At 56.0% G+C, this 15,795-nt stretch overlaps 3 protein-coding genes across 4 annotated transcripts in view; 2 read left to right on the forward strand and 1 right to left on the reverse strand.

Moving 5' to 3' along the window:
• The window catches only part of LOC138224083 (collagen, type I, alpha 1b-like), a 30,071-nt gene extending 29,616 nt beyond the window's left edge, over nt 1–455 (reverse strand). The window contains exon 1 of the mRNA XM_069180360.1: nt 449–455. Coding sequence (XP_069036461.1) covers nt 449–455 — 7 coding nt within the window. The remainder of the gene's footprint in view (nt 1–448) is intronic.
• Nucleotides 1–11,712, forward strand: part of LOC107075870 (amino acid transporter heavy chain SLC3A2-like) — a 41,176-nt gene extending 29,464 nt beyond the window's left edge. Inside the window, exons 1-8 of one of the 2 annotated variants that reach the window (XM_069180479.1) lie at nt 5,046–5,157; nt 6,272–6,685; nt 7,903–8,076; nt 8,161–8,261; nt 8,366–8,505; nt 9,465–9,780; nt 10,232–10,285; nt 10,377–11,712. In XM_069180479.1, the coding sequence (XP_069036580.1) occupies nt 6,283–6,685; nt 7,903–8,076; nt 8,161–8,261; nt 8,366–8,505; nt 9,465–9,780; nt 10,232–10,285; nt 10,377–10,724 (1,536 nt within the window). In that variant the 5' untranslated portion in view covers nt 5,046–5,157; nt 6,272–6,282 and the 3' untranslated portion in view covers nt 10,725–11,712. Of the gene's footprint in view, nt 1–5,045; nt 5,158–6,271; nt 6,686–7,902; nt 8,077–8,160; nt 8,262–8,365; nt 8,506–9,464; nt 9,781–10,231; nt 10,286–10,376 lie in introns of those variants that run through there. The other variant, XM_069180480.1, reaches the window with a different exon arrangement.
• A 2,832-nt stretch (nt 11,713–14,544) lies between these two features.
• LOC107075852 (transcriptional-regulating factor 1) overlaps nt 14,545–15,795 on the forward strand; it is a 36,931-nt gene continuing 35,680 nt past the window's right edge. Inside the window, exon 1 of the mRNA XM_069180451.1 lies at nt 14,545–15,086. The gene's annotated coding sequence lies outside the window, so the exon portion shown is untranslated. The remainder of the gene's footprint in view (nt 15,087–15,795) is intronic.

Consider the following 15,795-nt stretch of genomic DNA (forward strand, 5'->3'; position numbering starts at 1 on the left):
CCTGTAGTTCCTATATTGACATCCCTATAGTTCCTGTGTCACCTTGGGTGCGTTTAGAAAAGGTGATTACTCCACCTAATTCTGCAGTCTCGCATCTGACAAATTCTGGGTGGCTTGTGGGCCTCTGGTCTTCAAACAGAGAGCCTTCCTGGTTTCTCCTTTTTATGCTTTGGGTTAAGGCTTAGTTATCAGGGCCCTGTGGGCATTCGGTTGTCTTCACTTATCTGCTCATTAAGAATATGCAGAAGCCCAGAGTATTACATGGGGTAAAAACTCTTAAGGTCTGATCCCCATCCACAGTTTAACCTCGTTTTATCTTAGACCCAAAGCAGTGTAACGTGGAGAGTCCACGGGCATTATTACATGTTGTTCACGCGTGGTGTTTTGCAGCAAAGTTCAGTTCACATCTGTTCCCAAGGATAAACTCTTTCCTCCTGTGTCTGACTACCCGACATTATGGGGTATATTTGCCCTCAGGTGTCCGGAGTTTCCTAGCGCTTGCCTGGGTTCACTAAAACCTGTCGAGTTCCCTTCGTTAGTGGAGTGGATTAACTGTTGGCGCCTCTAGAGAGCGGTGGAGTACGTGTGACGTGGTTCTAGAGAAGTGAGGAAGTGGTGCAGAAGCTGATGTTTGTTGGCTCTTGATAAAATAATTAATATCATCTTGACAGTTTGGAAAGAGGGTCTCGCAGTGTTATTCCCTGCCTCCTTGTTCTGGGTTCTCCTTCCAGGCTGGTGCGTCTTGGCAGTTAACATTGCCTGTCCTTTCTGGTATTTCGTCTTGGCCGTCTCGACTGCAGGGTGTCCTGCAGTGAACAGCGAAGCAGCAGGAGCCCCGGTGCCAGTGTGTGGTATTTGAGAGCCTGATCTCACGTCCGTCTGCATTGTGCTGCGATTTGACCCGCCATCTGGCCCATGGAGAAGAGAGAAGGAAGCTTTCTGTCCTACATGCCAGTCGTGTACTCGGTTATTTCCAGGTTCCTGATGGTAACTAAAGTATGTGGCCAAAGGGCTAAAAAGTCTTGCAGTGTCAGCTCTGCCCGTCCTTAGAGCTGGAGCCTTTATCCTGGAGCGGGAGATTAGGAGCAGAGAGATTACTTAAGAGGCTTTGTGTTGATGTGTGACCAGCCACTCCTGAGACTTCAGAGAAGCAAGAGGCAAAGGGTAACTGCAGGAGACTTCAGGTCAGGAGATCTGCTGATGTACGACTTCTCACCTTGCTGATAGTGGTGACGGGGCTGGCAGACTCCTGACTAGAATAAAGTCCAGAGTCTTATGGATTTCCAGCAGTGTACTGGTATAATATAACTATAGAATACTGATGTGTGCTGTACAGTATACTAATGTAGAGTCTGTATAATGGCTGCATAGTGGCAGTTCTGTTATGAATGAGGCGGTGGGATTGTTGTACTCTAAGGATGCAGGGTGTGTTTTATTCTGGGGGTGTAACCTTGTTACTAAAGTGGGGTTTAACCTTTTCACCAGGTCTCCCGGTGCTGGTGTGTCTGTACTGTTTTCTAGGTGTCTTTTAAAGCACCGGCACGGCGCCTGAGCATCGGGAATCCAGTCGCGGACTGGTTAAGGTTGTTCGGACCCGAGCTGGAATGAAATCCTGCAGATTCCCAGTCAGGCCTTCCAGGACAGCACCACCCCTGCTTTAAACACAGAGGCCACACTTCTTAATCCCCCATCATGAGCAGTGGAGGTTCATTCAGAGGGTAGTAACCATGCAGGGACTGGGTCAGGTGTTGCGCATTCTGAAAGCAGCTGAAATCTGAGCTTTGAGCACAACACCGCAATGCTTATTCTCTCTGGTGACATAGTATAACAGGCCGGTTTCCAGGAGTTCCTTCGAGACCACGGGCACGAGTGGCCTGGCCTGCCTTTCCCTTTCCTCCTCGGGCAGGTTTATTGTTGTGACTGACGAATTAGTTTTTGCCGAAGCATTTACCACCAATACATCATCTTTCAACACAACGGCATAGGGCATTTACTTACAACAAACAAAACATTATAAGAGTCAGGCTCACTGTTCCACAGCTCATTTCCCTCCCTCATCTCCCGGTAGGACTGGGAATTGTTCTCATTGTGGTAGATGTGGGAATTCTGGGGTTAGATGCGTTATTTTGAAGGTTTGTCTAATCCCCGAGTATTTCTCACAGTACAGCAGAAAGCCTTCGTTGCCGTTTCTCCCTGCTGGCGATGGATGCACAGCCTGTCTGAGCTGGCAGCCAGGTCTGCCTTCAGTGAGCCTGGGCTGTGTTGCCCGGGAGACGGAGTCGCCCATTGTTCAGGTTGCTGGGGGGGGGGTGCTGAGCCAACTCCATTTCAAAGGAGTTGATCCACTCAGACATAATGGAGGAGGAGGGGGGTGTCTCTTCCTGTCCCCTGGCTGAGCATTACAAAGATATTTTGGGCCTTTTACCAGGCACAGCATGAGATTTACCTGACAGGGGTTAGATTTTATAAGTTCAGTTCTCCTTTTTTTTTATAGTTTTGATATTTCATGATCATTCATAATTATCTAGTTGGTGCCTCTTTATCCAAGTGTGCGCTTGGATATTCCAGTGGGGTAAATCTGCTGTGTCTTGTCTGGACTGGGGGGTTGCAGACGGATTCTGTTTACCAGTCTGCACTTTGCTAGTGGACAGAACTGAACAGAACTTCAGACGAAGCTCAGCCTGCTGACAGCCTGCTCTGACTCCTGTCCCAGGATCAGGGATAAGAGACGGGTGGGGGTGAACGTACACATTAAAAACAAACAGGAGCTCTTTTGAGCTGATGGAAGGTGTTTCCTGTTTGTAAAGAGGGGTGGTGGGGTTTCAAACGAGTTCCTTTTTAGAGAAAATAAACAACAGGGGCACCCTGCAGCCTGCACACCGCGATGGGAGTCTTTAAAGTCGAGCTGAGAAGTTGCAGATCAGAAAAGGGAAAAAAAACCTGGACCTGGATCACAGGAGCAAAACCCCAGCTGCTCTCCCGGTGGGGGTCTGTACTCTCCGGCCCTGTTTTGTTATTGTGTCCGGGAGTGACCTGTACCCCCGTTTCCTGGAATAGAAACCAGATGAGAGGCCTGGGGAGATCGGCGAGACTGTAAACAAGGTTCCATGTGCTCAGGAAGGAGGCGCAGGGGGAGGGGCGAGTATCCCAAAAAACAAGTCAGGACTCCCGTTTCACCAAATCGCTGACGGTGCGGTTTCATTTTTCCTGGAAAGTTGAAGAGAGCAGATCTTTGTGGGGCGGGTAATTTTTTATTTTTAATGTAAAACAACGTTGTCTTAATCTGTTGACTGTCAAGAGGGCGTGCAGGCACAGGGCGTCTGCTCTGATCCTGGAGCAGAAGGGTCTGAGTGATAACCCCTTTCGAGAGCGGAGCCCCCGTTGTGTCTTCCTGTCCCGCTGTCCTGCCCTCATCTCCCATTGGCAAAACCCCTTTCCGAGCCCAATCCCAGACCCTCCCCAAGCGTAGTGCGAAGTACTGGCTTTGCCAGCCGAACCCTTGGCCACCCATCTGCTCCCGGGCTGTCCTGTGTGTTCCGACAACGCCGACCCAGTGAGACACGGAATCACGATCCTGGACCAGGGGAAACTGCACAAGTGCGTTTATAGTCAAGATAGTGGGGGGTTCTTCTTTACACAAAGGATGGTTGGAGCGTGGAACAAGCTGGGAAGTATAGGTTTGCAAGCAGACCGAGCCTTTCTTCCGCCGTGCTGCGGGACATGCGTGCCTGTCCGGAGGGATCCGGAGGCGAATGGACTAGTGGTGCCGGATGGTCTCCTGGGCTGGTACCACGGTCTGCAGCCAGCAGGGAGGCAGCCGGGTCTGCAGGAGCAGAGGCAGGTAACCAGGGTGGTTGTGCCCAGGATCCTCTGGCTTTAAGAACGCTGTGTTTTCGTGAAACCTGAGATCCTGATCTCTTCTCCCCCCCCCCCCTTAGGCTGCTGGGATGGGAGGGGTTTGTTTTTGTGTATGAGTAGTCGATACAGTCCTGCATCCCAGCTGCTTTTCATCGGGGGTTTGGCAAGACGACCGGTCTTCCTCAGCCATCTGGACAAACGCCAAGTAATTTTCCCCAGATGGATCCTGGGCCCCTCTGGGCAGGCTTTCTGCACTCCAGTTTTTACTGTTGACATATTTCTACTGGTGCCTCTGCTGCAGAAGGCCAAGTGTATTCCATTGCTTATAGACTGGAGCCCCCAGTGTCACAGGACTGTCCTACTGGACTGGAGCCCCCAGTGTAACAGACTGTCCTACTGGACTGGAGCCCCCAGTGTCACAGGACTGTCCTACTGGACTGGAGCCCCCAGTGTCACAGGACTGTCCTACTGGACTGGAGCCCCCAGTGTCACAGGACTGTTGTATTGCCCCAATCCAGCCTCTGCCTTCAGTTTTTAATATAACGGCCTTTATCATCAGGCATCAGTAGTGACAATTAGATGTTCAATAGCCGGGAATGATCCTTCATTGCAGACAGAAAAATTATTGCACGTTAAAACCGGAGAAACCCGAGAGGGGGGAACAGTTCGACAGCAGTTCAGAGAAGACGGTGTGTTTGTTCTCGGTTTGTCCAGGGAACACAGAGATCCGGAATGTGTGTCTTGTTTTCAGCTGTGCTCGGGGTTTCGTCACCCGAAAGCGGGCGAAGGCGTCTCTTCCATCTTCATTTTCAAGGTCTTTTAAGGTGGACTCCCTCGTTGAACGTGACAAAACCCGTTTTTACGAATACAAGAACGGTTCTCGGCGAGGACGGCTCCGTTCTAACGTGCATATTATTTAATTGTTTTTAATCTTTTAAACGTTCAACGAGGGAGTTCTGCGTTGTGCTGCGTTTTATACTTTTATCAGGTTTAAACAGGTGTGTTCTTTCATGGTACAGTTCGCCATTTTATTAAGCGCCACGGTATTTCGTAATCATTCAGGTCAAGGACAATGCCTGTATTTAAGAAGGGATATAATCCCTGGTCACGAACATGATACGTTCCCGGCGGCAGTGGCACCTTAACAGCGGTGACGTAAGAGGCGGGGGGCGGGGCCGGCAGACCGGCAGTATATACGCGGCAGAGCCGGGAGCCAGTAATTCAAGTCTGAGACTCGAGCTACTGGAAGGATATTTTCACGCTAAAACACCCAGGTTTTCATTTTTTTCAAACACACAGGTAAGGTGAGGGTACCGTGGGCTGTCGACGTTCCCTGGTTGGCTCTCTTTGACCGAACCGGAATACCATCCGCGCGGTACGGGCTGTCACAGCGCCGACCTGGTTGTTGAGCCTTTTTTTGAGTCGATGATTATTTTAAAATATTTGATTTAATTATTTTGAAGATACACCTGACACGTCGACGCTGGCTAACCTGTTCCAAATTTAAAAAATAAGATGATGTGGGGGTGTGTTCTGCTTGTGCGTCTGTTCCGTGATCTGATGGCTGACACGAGGAGTACAGTTGCATCATCCTCTCTTCAGAGGACTCTCTACAGAGAGGTTCATCCGCCTGACATGGCCGGCGCGGATACTGGATTTTAAGCGCTACATCTTCACAGCTGCAGTATGGCGTAGTCGACCGCTTTTCTCTTTTGGTCTTGCTACAACATATTCATTGCCCCTGTCGTCTACGTTGGGTGGTGGTGTCTGTCCGCAGAGAATCCCGATATACGTGTACATAGGGCAGTAAACTAGTCTACTGCACACATCTACACCGCTGCGCTGCATCGATACACATCTCCTCTGCAGTACATCGATACACATCTAGACCGCTGCTGTGCATCGACACATCTACACCACTGCTGTGTATCGACACACATTTCCTCTGCAGTACATTGACAGACATCTACACCACTGCTGTGCATCGACACACATCTACACCACTGCTGTGCATCGACACACATTTCCTCTGCAGTACATTGACAGACATCTACACCACTGCTGTGCATCGACACACATCTACACCACTGCTGTGCATCGACAGCAGCGGGGGAGTCGCGTGTTCGAGTTGCATGACCTTCTCCGCTTCGTCAGAGCCGAGGAAGGAGAGGGGAGCCGGGCAGTGCGCTCCGCATGTCAAGCCTCCGTGCCTGGGGGGGTAGCGTGCGTCTGGCGATCAGGCGAGACCTCGTGGATAAAGACGTCGGCGTTGGTTAGGGGGGAGGGGGGGTCACGTGTGCTGCTGGGAACGGAGTGACGTCCTCAGTGCTGGCGTGCGACGCTGTCCTCGTTATGCCCCCCCACCCCCGGCGCCCCGACTGACCCTTCTCCCTCTCCACCCCCCCACCCGCAGAGCGCGCCACCATGAGCCAGGACGCCGGGGCCGAGCTGAAGGACGTGGAGCTGAACGAGCTGGACCCCGAGAAGCAGCCCATGAAGGCGGCGGGCGAGGAGGAGGCCGCCGGCGAGCAGAACGGCTGCGTGAAGGTGAAGATGCCCGAGGAGGCGGAGGCCAAGTTCACCGGCCTGTCCAAGGAGGAGCTGCTGAAGGTGGCCGGCACGCCGGGCTGGGTGCGCACCCGCTGGGCCCTGCTGGTGCTCTTCTGGCTGGGCTGGGTGGGCATGCTGGTGGGCGCCGTGGTCATCATCGTGCAGGCGCCGCGCTGCAGGCCGCTGCCCCCCATGCGCTGGTGGAACGAGGGCCCCCTCTACGAGATCGGGGACCCCCAGGCCTTCGTGGCCGACAAGCAGAAGCCCGCGCTGCAAGGTGAGTGGGGGTGTGGGGGACACCGGCGTGAACCCCGGAGCGGATCAGGCCTCTGGTTCGGTGGCACCGAGGGGACTTAGTCTTTTTTACGATCGGCTTTTCGGGGGCCTGGTCACCCCTGGGACTTAGCCTTTTTTAGGATCGGCTTTTCGGGGGCCTAGTCACCTGGGGGACTTAGTCTTTTTTACGATCGGCTTTTCGGGGGCCTGGTCACCCGGGGGACTTAGGCTTTTTTACTATCGGCTTTTCGGGGGCCTGGTCACCCGGGGGACTTAGGCTTTTTTACTATCGGCTTTTCGGGGGCCTGGTCACCCCTGGGACTTAGCCTTTTTTAGGATCGGCTTTTCGGGGGCCTAGTCACCTGGGGGACTTAGTCTTTTTTACGATCGGCTTTTCGGGGGCCTGGTCACCCGGGGGACTTAGGCTTTTTTACTATCGGCTTTTCGGGGGCCTGGTCACCCGGGGGACTTAGGCTTTTTTACTATCGGCTTTTCGGGGGTCTGGTCACCCGGGGGACTTAGGCTTCTTTACTGACCCCTCTGAGCTCATGTGCCGCCTCACTTCCTCTCGAAAGCAGCCCGGGCCTTTCTGCTGTTCCCCTCCCTGAGCTCTGCGCTCTGCTGTGTGTGTGTGTACAGGAGCAGCCTGGCTCTGGGGCCAGCGTACACATCCTCCCCCCCCCCCCCTCTCCCTCGCTGAGCGCGGGAGTCATGTGACTGGGACACCAGCTGCTCCCTGAGCCAGAGCGAGCCGGTTCTCTCCTGCGCTCCTGTGACAAACAGCCCCCCCCCCAAGCCCAAGCCCCATCAGGCAGTCAGCTGAGAGGACTGCTGCAGTCAGCACAGGCAGCCAGAGGGAAGTGGGGGAAAGGTCGCGCCGCCGTCTCCCAGGGCAATGGCAGCGGTGTCCTGGCTGGATGTGTTCCTCGTGCGCGCTGCGGCGGGCTGCCGGGAAGCAGCTGCGCCCGGGGCTGTTCCTGGGCCTGTGGGACAGGTTAGGCCGGAGGGGGGGTCTGACCTCTCCCTCTCTCTCTCTCTCAGTTCAATTCAATTCAAGGTGCTTTATCAGTATGACCGATGGGCACAATCAGTGTCGCCAAAGCAGCTAAAAATAATAAAATTAACATGGAACAAAACAAAAAATAGAAGTAAAATAAAATCTACAGACATGTTACAGACATATTATAAAATCTCTCTCTCTCTCTCTCTCTCTCTCAGCGATGGAAGACCACATCAACAGCCTGAGCCAGCTGAAGATCAAGGGCCTGGTGCTGGGGTCCCTCCACAAGGCCCCCACAGACTCTGAGACCGACCTGAGCCTCGATGCCGTCGACGGCTCGCTGGGCACCCTGGACAACTTCAAGAGCTTCGTGAGCAAGGCGCAGGGAAAGGGTGAGCTGGCCCGCCCGTCCTCTATGGGAGAGGGAGACCATGGTCGTCCTCGGCCTGGGCTCACCCCCTCTCTCCCTCCCTCAGGCATATCTGTGGTGGTCGACCTCACCCCTAACTACAGAGGCCAGATGCCCTGGTACAGCGACAAATTCCTGCAGGACCCCTCCCAGCAGGCCAAGATCAAGGTAACCCCCCTCCGGCCTTGTCTTGGGCGCTGGCTCCCACCCCTGCACCCCCCTCCCGCCCTCTGAGTCACCGGGCCTCCTGTGCTTCTCTTCCTCTCCTGCAGGGGGCGGTTGACTTCTGGCTGGGGCTGGGGGTGAAGGGGATCCAGCTGTCCGGCCTGGATCACCTGGTGGACAAGGCGCCCGCGCTGTGGGAGGAGCTGTGGAACAAGACCAAGTGGGAGGGCTCGGAGCCGGCCGACAGGTGAGTGGGCCGCCGACCCTCCCGGGGGGGCCCCAGGGTGTCTCGGGTGCAGGGGGGGGACCCCCCTCAGGTCCAGCAGCCCCCACTACGCCGCAGCATCAAGAGTCAGGTGCCTGTCAGAGGGCTCAATCTCGGCTGCACTGGTGCATTGCTGCAGACTATCCGGTGGCGTGAGCTGGTCTACTCCGGCTCCCAGCCCGCTCTCTTGCCCTCTGGGTTCAGGGGTTGGCGAAATTCAGGAAAAGAGGCGACGCGGGCCTGTGCCGGGAGCTCCGCTGCAGGACTGAAGCGGGAGCCTGTTCCTCACGGCGCCGCCGGCCCGCAGTTCAGTGTTCGTGCCCCTAGAGGGCGGCTCCGCACAGGGAGCGGCGCTCCCCCCCCTGGACGTGCAGTTCGCTCACACGGCGACAAGAGGGCGCTGTGGGCTCCGGCGTCCGGCCACTGAGTTTCCGGCGTAACGGCACTGTTTGCGTGTCCAACACTTAACACGCTGCGTGTGGGCAGTGGACACGTCTCAGGGCTGACAAAAAGAGTAAAAAAAAATGCTCACGGAAAACGGGAACGGCTGAAGTACAGCGGGAAGAGCAGTCCTGCAGCCCCACTCCATAGCAGGTCATGGGAGTCAGGTAGTGCAGGACAGCCGACCAAGAGCCAGAGCACAAACGAGACACCCGGCCCCGGGTGAGAGCAGGCAGGGCAGTGAGTCCTCTTCTGGTCGCAGGTGGATTCTGAAGCACTTTGGAAACGCATCCGATTTCCCACAGACAGAAAGGTGGGGGAAATTACCGAAAACGTCGCCCCCTAGTGAGTTTTAGAGGGTATTGCACCGCCTCGTTAAAACGCCGCCCCCTCTAGTGGTGACTCTGCAGCAGTGCGGCCGGCCCGTCATCGGCGGGTTTCGCGACAGGGGCCCGAGGCCTCAGTGCCAAAATCTCAGCTCTTTGGGTCTCTGTCCACAGGGTTCTGATCGGGGTGACGGCGTTAAACCAGTCTGACAAGATCATGGAGCTCCAGAACCGCACCCAGGTGGACCTGCTCCTGTCGGGGCTCCTGCGTCTGAACCAGGACGCCTTGGACCTGTCCGTGGCGGTGGAGGCGCTGCTGACCGGGCTGAACCAGAGCCGGATGAGCTGGAACGTGGGCGGGAGGTCCGCGGGCCACCTGGCGTCGCTGGTGCCCCAGCGGCTGGTCCGCTTGTACCACCTGCTGCTCTTCACGCTGCCCGGGACGCCCGTCTTCAACTACGGCGACGAGATCGGGCTCCAGGACGAGCAGGTGAGGGGGGGGGGGCGTTACCAGGTGGGATTCACCTGGATTAGGTGCTTCTCTTTTCCGCGACATCCTGCAGCCCCACTGGAGCCCAGCAGCGTGAGCCGGGCCAGTACCTGGAGGGGAGACTCCTGGGAAAGCTGAGGCTGCTGCTGGAAGAGGTGTTAGTGGGGCCAGCAGGGGGCGCTCACCCTGCGGTCTGTGTGGGTCCTGATGCCCCAGTATAGTGACAGGGCTATATATACTGTTATTGTTATATAATATACTGTATTATTATTAGCCAGCTAGAGGTGGGTGTTGGGTGGCCTCTGACCCTCAGAGCCTGTTCTGGGCGGCCCATACACACACTCGCGCTCTGGTGCTCTCAGCTTGTGTCCTGGGGTTCACCCCAGCGGGACAGGGCCTGAAAACATCTCCCTCTAAACCTCCCCTCTCCCCTCCCCCTGCGTCCTCCCAGGGCAAGCCGTTTCCCAGGATGCTGTGGAACGAGTCCCAGGACACCGCGGACACGGTGAGTCTCCCGTCCGGCCTCAGCGGGGGGGTGGGCTGGGGTTCGAGAGCCCTCCTCCTCCGTCGCTGACCCCCTCCCCCCTCCTCCCCAGGTCCAGAAGGGCCGGCTCGCCCTCCGGGATCTGTTCCGGGAGCTGAGCGAGCTGCGGGGCCGGGAGCGCTCCCTGGAGCACGGGGACTTCCGGCCGCTCCGGCTGGCCTGCCCGGCCTCGCTGGCCTTCCTGCGCGAGTGGGACCAGAGCGAGCGCTACCTGGCGCTGCTGAACTTCGCCAACCAGTCCGCCCCCTGCGGCCTGGCCGGCGAGGTGGGGCTGCCGCGCGCCGCCTCCGTGGTGCTGAGCACCGGGCCGGGCCGGGCCCGGGACCAGCAGCTGGAGCTGGCGGACCTGAGGCTGGAGCCCAGCGAGGGGCTGCTGCTGCGCTTCCCCTACACGCCCTGAGCACGGCGGCCGTGCCCCCGCCCCGCCCCCGCCACCTTCCTGCTCGCTGCGTCCCTCTACCCCCCCACCCAGAACCAGAACTACTGATCCGCACTGACCCAGAACTGCTGTACACTCTGCTCCTCCACACAGACCTGACCCAGAACCAGTACTGTACACTCTGCTCCTCCACACTGACCCGACCCAGAACCAGTACTGTACACTCTGCTCCAACACACTGACCCGACCCAGAACCAGTACTGTACACTCCGCTCCAACACACTGACCTGACCCAGAACCAGTACTGTACACTCCGCTCCTCCACACTGACCCGACCCAGAACCAGTACTGTACACTCCGCTCCAACACACCTGGCCTTTCCCATTTGTTGTCTGATGGGCCTGTGAGCCAGTTCATTTTCCGGGAGAGCAGGTTTCTGAATGGAAACTGAATTTTATTATCCTTTTTGAAGAGGACCGAGTTCTAATAATGGCAGGATCCGTTGGTCCTGGATCCTGCAAGGCCCGTGACGTGTTGGTTAGCCCTTCAGCGGTTCAGTCGGTGTCGGTGATGAGGGGTCGTCCCTGCCCGACAGCTTAAATCTCTTCTTTTAAATGTCTTTTTAGTTGTTAAACGGACTGAACGGAAACGGAGAAGCAGGACCTGTACCTGCTTGGTGCGTGCGTGTGTGTGGCTTTAAGATAAACTAGGACACGGGTGCACACTCACACGCCCGCCTGCAGTCTTCAGGCCAGAGGCCAGTGTCCCCAACGTCCCCGACTGTCCCCTAGACATTCCGTTACCACAACTGAGACATTCCAGCGTGTCACTGTAATGCTCCTGTTTTTAGTGCGTGGAGAGGTGATTTTTTTTAGCGACGCCTGTTTTGTCACTGGATTGCTGTTTTAATGAAAGACTTCCAGCCCGGCCGGACTGCAGAGACTTTGCGTCTCTCGGTTGTGTGGGTTGGGTGACGGGCTGTTGGAAATAAAAGTTGCTGGAACAGGTATTTTGGCCCCTGGTGTCTTCTGTGGTGGTGGTGGGAGGGGGGGCTTCTGCCTCTGGTGCGATTTGGCTCTGCTTCTGCACGAGCGTTTCTGGATGTCTTTCGCGAAGGAGTCCGGGTTCCTCGCGGACCTGGGTCAGTCGACGACCGCAGGCTGCCATGTCCAGCCTCCCCTGTGGTGTCGGCACTGGTGAACGCAACGTTCTTGCGGCCTCTCGGGACGAGCCTGTTGCTGTAGCTCTGCACAGGGAGAGTCGGGGTGCGGGGGGGGGGTGTAGAGAGGAGGGAGGGGACTGAACTGCTGCTCCGGTCGTTCTCCCCGAATCCGAGGTCTCCCGTGAAGCGGCAGGTCTCGAGCCCGGGCTCCAGACATCTCCGCCCCGAGTCGACACGGGACTGCGGTCCTGTTCTCTAGTCCTGTCCTGAGCCAGTAAGTAAATTGAGAGCAGGTGGGCTTTCCCAGTGTGGGCCTGGTGCCCAGGGGATACAGCAGGAGGGACAAGGGCTTCCCTGCCCTGAGCTCTGTTGCCTCCAGCCACGTCTGTCTGCGGATCACTCAGTTCCAGTCCGAGACGGGCCTGTGTCTGTCTGCACTGGAGCAGGGGGTCTGCAGACAGCACTAGGGCTGCTGGATCTGGATGCTTCAATACTTCAACCCCCAGTTTTACTGAACTAAGCCCACTCCCCCACACCAGTCCCCTTAGTCGTGGTTATCAACGGGTGCTCCAGACTATCCGGTGTGGCGTGAGCTGGTCTGCTCCGGCTCCCAGCCCGCTCTCCTGCCCTCTGGGGTCAGGAGTTGGCGAAATTCAGGAAAAGAGGCGACGCGGGCCTGTGCCGGGAGCTCCGCTGCAGGACTGAAGCGGGAGCCTGTTCCTCACGGCGCCGCCGGCCCGCAGTTCAGTGTTCGTGCCCCTAGAGGGCGGCTCCGCACAGGGAGCGGCGCTCCCCCCCTGGACGTGCAGTTCGCTCACACGGCGACAAGAGGGCGCTGTGGGCTCCGGCGTCCGGCCACTGAGTTTCCAGCGTAACGGTTTGCGTGTCCAACACTTAACACGCTGCGTGTGGGCAGTGGACACGTCTCAGGGCTGACAAAAAGAGAAAAAAAAATGCTCACGGAAAACGGGAACGGCTGAAGTACAGCGGGAAGAGCAGTCCTGCAGCCCCACTCCATAGCAGGTCATGAACTTGAACTTGATCTTTATTGCCATATGTAACCGGTACTGGTACAATGGAATTCTTACTGACAGAAAGTCTCTCGATTGTAAAACAAGTGTAAAAAACAAGACAAAGTGCAAACAGTGCATCAAGACAATGTACAAACAAACAGTAGACAATGTGCAAGTAAACATGCAGGCAGTTTGAATGTAAACAATACAGACGTGTAAACTGACTGGAGACGTACAATAAATATATTACAATGAGGTAGATGGTGATGGTGTAGGTGTGGTCCGAGGGGCAGGGCTAAATGTGTTCGCCAGTCTCACTGCTTGTGGATAGAAGCTATTGAAGAATCTAGTGGTCAGTGTCCGTATGCTCTTATATCTCTTGCCTGAGGGCAGTGGGGTGAAGAGCTCATGCCCGGGGTGGTGACTGTCCTCTGTGATGGCCAGAATTCTACCACGGCAGCGGTCCTCATAGAGCTGTTTAATCAGCCGATGATCTTCTGGGCCATATTGACCATTCTCTGCAGTGCCTTTCTTTCTCGCGAAGAGGTGTTGCCATACCACACGGTGATCCCGTTGGTGAGGACGCTCTCGATGGTGCAGCGGTAGAAGTTCACCAACACATGTATTGGCATCCCCCATCGCTTGAGGCACCTCAAGAAATAAAGGCGCTGCTGAGCCTTCTTCATGATAGAGTCAGTGTGCACAGTCCAGGTTAGATCTTTAGAGATGTGAATTCCCAAAAACCTAAAGCTGGTGACTGTTTCCACTTCCGTTCCATCAATACTGAGTGGGCAGTGAGTGTGTGGCCTGGGAGTCAGGTAGTGCAGGAGAGCCGACCAAGAGCCAGAGCACAAACGGACATACAGGCCCCGGGTGAGAGCAGGCAGGGCAGTGAGTCCTCTTCTGGTCGCAGGTGGATTCTGAAGCACTTTGGAAACGCATCCGATTTCCCACAGACAGAAAGGTGGGGGAAATGAAGGAAAACGTCGCCCCCTAGTGAGTTTTAGTGGGCATTGCACTGCCTCGTTAAAACGCCGCCCCCTCTAGTGGTGACTCTGCAGCAGTGCGGCCGGCCCGTCATCGGCGGGTTTCGCCGTTCAACACTTGACACGCTGCGTGTGGGCGCAGTGGACACATCTCAGGGCTGACAAAAAAAAAAGAGTATCAGCAGTAGGAGAGAAGACACAGAAAATTTCATACCGATGAGCTTTTCCACCCCCAAGCTTTCCGAGATTGTAATGCTGCGTGTTTTTTTTCTCACGTGTGGAGTTGTGCGCTGCTCCAGAGACATGTGCGCGACACGTTGCTATAGGACAGGGCCCGGGCCTTGTGTGTGAGGTGCAGGGCCTGATAGAGACGCACCCACCTTTTTTTTAACTTTGAAAGAGACTGTTTGAACAAAAGGTATTTTGGGGTTTTTTTTCTATTCGCCGCCCCACTGCCCGTTAAACACGCAATGAAAGTGCTTCGATATGAAGTTTCATTTAAAATACGAACCGGCATGAAGTTTGACCGACCTGATGCTATTGCCGCGGTGTCGTGCAGTAACGACCACCAGCCGTAAGAGGGCGCCCAAGCACTGTCGTGTGCGCGCTTGTCCCGTGTGTGTGACCTCACTGTACTTCTGACGTCACGCAGCAGGTGCTGTGGCGCAGTTGGTCTTTTGTTGTCCTTAAAAACAGGTTCGTGAGATCACCTTTTTCGCTGTCGTTTACGAAAACGGTTCAGGACCCAAAATGGACACGTTGTGAACTCAGTTGTCAATAAAATAGGTTAGGAAAGAGATGTGCAAGTAATGCAAAAGACACGTTTTATTTTAATTCGTTCAGAGTGATTTACAATTTTTATTACGCAGCCCCGACAAGGGAGGTTTTTCAAAAGTTAAGTTTCCCGCTTCAGTGCTGCTGCGCCGTTTTCTCTTCAGCTGTTCAGATGAAATCCATGTCCGTCTTCAAACGGCCTGATCGTCAGTATTGGTGTTGCCCGCTCACCTGCTGTCTCTCGCCAAAGACAGCAGGCCAGATGCTGTTCTGTTACACGAGAAGGTCAACCAGACAGCGCTCAGAATCCCCGGAGATAAAGACGGCTGTGTCTTGAGCTGCGACCGGACACCCCCTCCCCCCCGGCCTTTGCAGGAAAGGGAGACTTTCTGTGCGGCAGGTGGCTCTAGAAACGGGCGCGTCGCCGGACGAGGCTTCAGATAGGGAGGTTAGGACATCTACAGCGCAGCGACGTCTCTGTTATTCCCTGTCAAACTCGAGGAACTAGGAACTGTAGGAGAGCAATCGAGTAGTGCGATAATAATCACGGGGGATGATTCTGAAAAAAACAAACAAACGTTTCGCCATCGTCACGGGAGGGGCAAGTAGTCTTCACTCGTCCCGCTGTTTGACAGACCCATTCCCAGCGGGAGAGCCCTGTTCCCCCGGCCCGGCCCGGCCCGGCCCGGAGCCCCGCGTCGGCAGGGCAGCGTGCCAGGCTGGCACAGGTGTCAGGAAGACGCCTGCAGCGCCGGCGGTGTGTGTGTGTGTGTGTCGCCTGGCGCCGCGCCATGCACCGTTAGGGCTCGGGGCAGGATGGGGCGCAGGGAGGGAGGGGGGGGGGGAGAGAGATACTGTACACGTGCGTGCGTGGGTGGGCTCACCGCGCGGCCGGCGTAGGTCGACGAGACGGCATCCGCCTCCTCTCAAGTGTGTGTGTGTGTGCGGCGGGGGAGGCGTAAAATCCGGCGTCTACGTTCTGTAGAACGCAAGGTGGCGTCGTGCGGCGCAGAGGGGCCTGGCGCAGACGCTTACACGGCACGGGCGTGGAGAGACGAGTGGGGATCTTGGGCAGCTGACCTGGTTTTATGTGCTGGAGGTTTCACTGTGAGGAGTTTCTCGCCGGTTCTCCTGCGCGCGTCTTGCACAATCCCCGC

Source organism: Lepisosteus oculatus, chromosome 18 (assembly GCF_040954835.1).
Source record: "Lepisosteus oculatus isolate fLepOcu1 chromosome 18, fLepOcu1.hap2, whole genome shotgun sequence".
NCBI lineage: Eukaryota > Metazoa > Chordata > Actinopteri > Semionotiformes > Lepisosteidae > Lepisosteus > Lepisosteus oculatus.